Here is a 3521-nt window from a genome sequence, read left to right on the forward strand (position 1 = left end):
TTTTCTTGATGTTTAAACTTATGTCCCTCTCCCATAATTAATTCTTCTGATTATGAAATACTTTCAGTAATGAATTTGTACATTTAGGAAATGGGAAAAATCCATGTGTCTGCATTTCGTTATATACTTAACATCCTCTATCATTTTCTAATGACACGGTGTCACTGATCTTTGGTTTATCCCTCCCATAACCCCGACCTCCTGTGTGACGCCAACAGCCAGTACACGCTAACTACAGTTGGAGATAACAGCCTCAGTCGGTTGTTAAATTATTTGTTTGGAAAAGTATGTGATTAGCATATCACAAACCATGCTAACTTTATAAAGAATGTAAACACTGATAATAACATTTGCAGAAATGCAACAAAAATCTCAGCCTATCAGCCAAGTGGGGACTAATGTGGGTTCCAAGTTCAGTTTCTCATTTCACCAGAACTACTCTGGGAAGTGTGGCTCCTGGGTTCTGGAAGGATGGGCCCTTTCCCCCCTGAACTTTTAACTCCTGACCATAATGTGATAGTAGCAACATTCCAAGGAATTTAAATTCATCTGTTGGAACTACAAGGTAAGAATCCACCTCTCTTCATTACCATGACATGTAACAATGGGAATTTTGTTTGTTTGTAGAGTAAGGTTAATATAATTTGACTTCTTCCTATGAACTAGGATTTGACTGGCTTTGCCAGGTCATGGAAGAACTTATTCCCACATGTTGATTAATTCTCGACTAAAAATAAACACAAATTTTAAATAAGATCTCTTACTTTCCCATCTCTGGGGAAAAGCCTTATGCCAAAATCTTTCCCAATAGTTTAATTTTTATGTCAATGAAACTCAAATCTAAGCTGAATCAAGAAATATTTAAATTATTAAAATTTTACTCAAATGATTCATATTAAGTTGTCCCACAGTAGGAAACCCCAGCATCAGACATTCTCAGAAGTGTGTCAGTTAAAATGCAATACTGATCCCCATCCTGGTGCCTGCCGTGGGCGTTTAGAATCCCCAAGCCAACGTGGAACTGAACGAGCCCCAAATAACGTTACTAAGTTATGAAGTACGTTAACCCCAAATTTCAGCATCAGAGAAAGTTATTAATGGATGTCTTTGGGAAAATACTATGGTGCGTTTAATGTTCTGTTTCCTGTCAGTCCATCAGCCTCATTGAGAGGGGAAACCCGTCCAGGAGCCTGGAGAACGTGTGCCGCTGGGCCTGCCAGCAGCAGAGGTCCGATCTCAACCACTCTGAGCATCACGATCACGCAATCTTCTTAACCAGGCAAGACTTTGGACCTGCTGGAATGCAAGGTATTGTCATTAATATGTACAAGAAAACTTAAGGACATGATTTCCTAAAGTAATCCTGAGTTAGGCAGCCTGTCCGAATATCCTCATCTTCACATCTACTTTTCATGTACCCGCCAAGCATATGTTTTTTCCTATTGCTTCTAGGGACTTCTCTGAAATCCACACATTAAACACCATGTGAATACCATAATAGATTAACCTTGCCTTTAAAATAATGATTGTGCATTTGGGGTACAGAGGGGTTGCTGTAAAATGCAGCACAATGTCCACTAACTGTCTGGGGTGAAAAAATGGTTGCCAGGAGAGATGACTGTGGCCAGAGAGCCCCTTCCAGGGCCGGCCTGCGCTCACCGGCCAGAGAGCCCCTTCCAGGGCCGGCCTATGTTCACCGGCAAGCTCTGAAAAAGCAGACGGATGGCTTTCTCTTCAGCACTGATGGAATTTCTGGCTCCCTTCACCAATACCACAATCTGAGAGACCATTTACTAAAACAGAAAGACAAGGGAGGCATAGCTGGTGGGCAGAAGAGAATGATAACTCCAGGCATGTCCTTCTCTCCCGACGGAAGAATAGGCAGACCCAGGGAATCTTTTTAGAACCGTTACCTGCGACTTTCCCAAGAGAATGTGGCATGCTCTTAGCAGGGAAATAAATACTTGCCTGTTTCCTAAAAAGCTTTTCTTTTTCCTCCCTAGGCAAAGGTCCAGAAGTGATTCTTAGTGGGTTTCTCATATAATGAAAATAAGAGTGATTGTCATTCTCCGCAGGGTACGCGCCAGTCACGGGCATGTGTCACCCTGTAAGAAGCTGCACCCTGAATCACGAGGACGGCTTTTCATCTGCTTTTGTAGTAGCCCACGAAACTGGCCATGTGTAAGTCACTGTTAGCAGCCAGAAAGTAAAAAAAGGTCTTTTTCTTTCCTGCTGCTTCTTCCAGTATTGTGTCCACATTGGGCAGAGCGCACACCAGCGGGGGTTTTGTCTTTTGCCAAGTCGGTGGCTGGAGACTGCAAGGGGCCACTGAAAGGAGAGGAGGACCTGGTGTGCAGAGGCACTGCTGTGCTCCTCAGGGGAGGAGAAAGGCTTTCCTAGCAGGTGGCTCCTCACTTCTGCTTCTGGGACTTTTCCGGGAAAGCCACATTGCCTTAAAATACATATTTCCCAGCACTTATTTTCAGAACAGGAATGAAACCAAAGCTGTAGCCCCCTGGGTCTCACTGGGAGGCTTCCTTTGTGTTCCAGGTTGGGGATGGAGCACGACGGCCAAGGGAACAGGTGCGGCGACGAGACGGCCATGGGCAGCGTCATGGCCCCCTTGGTGCAGGCAGCTTTCCACCGGTACCACTGGTCCCGATGCAGTGGCCAAGAGCTGAGAAGATACATCCAGTGCGTGCGTCCCCTGCCACGTGTCACAAGAGCATTTATTTTATAGTCTACAGATGTGAAACTGACTCAGATTGTGATCAAGACAAAATTTTAGGAAATGAAAATGTTGTTGATAATAAGCATGTTCTTATGACTCAGAGCATTTGGTACAGCAATCCAGAACATATTTTAATATTTCCCAATATTTTAATCAGTAAGCCTAGAACTTAAGTGAATTTTTAGCTGTAACATAATTTACCTTTAGTAAATTCTTTATGGAATCTTTGACTAATGGGCCAACTTCAGCTGAGGATGAGCCGAGCCTGGTCATGTAATTCCTGCCTGTGCCTTTTACCACCCCACACCTACACCGTAGTACAGGTGTCAGGACTACCCTGCCAGGCAATGTGGGGGGTTAATGGTGATGCAAATAATCGTGGCTTTACTAGATTCTTAGGTCATATGTGGTTTACTTTCCTGGAAAAAATGAGAGTGAAGGGTCTTTTTCTAAATGAAACCGAAGCCAAAGCCTTAAAGTGTATGCTTTTGTGAACTTGTTCTATGATTTTGGTGAAATTCTAGAGTACATAAACTAAGGTTACTTTTGTACTAGGACGTGATTATAAAGAATAACAATTTAGCTACATGTAATATTTCTCTTCCTACAGTTCCTATGACTGTCTCCTTGATGACCCTTTCGAACACGATTGGCCCAAACTCCCCGAACTTCCTGGAATCAATTATTCAATGGACGAGCAATGCCGTTTTGATTTTGGCGTTGGTTATAAAATGTGCACTGCGGTACGTGGCTCACAGCTGATGCTGACTTTGCCCGTTTTGATTTTGGA

The 3521-nt window shown here is 43.3% G+C and overlaps 1 protein-coding gene across 1 annotated transcript in view; it reads left to right on the plus strand.

The window, feature by feature from the left end:
• Positions 1-523: 523 nt before the first annotated feature.
• ADAMTS3 (ADAM metallopeptidase with thrombospondin type 1 motif 3) overlaps positions 524-3521 on the plus strand; it is a gene marked incomplete at its 5' end in the record, with an annotated part of 40392 nt that continues 37394 nt past the window's right edge. Inside the window, 5 exons of the mRNA XM_023507599.1 lie at positions 524-565; positions 1152-1308; positions 2076-2181; positions 2551-2694; positions 3342-3474. Of these exons, the coding sequence (XP_023363367.1) occupies positions 524-565; positions 1152-1308; positions 2076-2181; positions 2551-2694; positions 3342-3474 (582 nt within the window). The remainder of the gene's footprint in view (positions 566-1151; positions 1309-2075; positions 2182-2550; positions 2695-3341; positions 3475-3521) is intronic.

The sequence above is a fragment of the Otolemur garnettii genome, unplaced genomic scaffold (genome assembly GCF_000181295.1).
Source record: "Otolemur garnettii isolate 467f Iridium unplaced genomic scaffold, OtoGar3 scaffold00191, whole genome shotgun sequence".
NCBI lineage: Eukaryota > Metazoa > Chordata > Mammalia > Primates > Galagidae > Otolemur > Otolemur garnettii.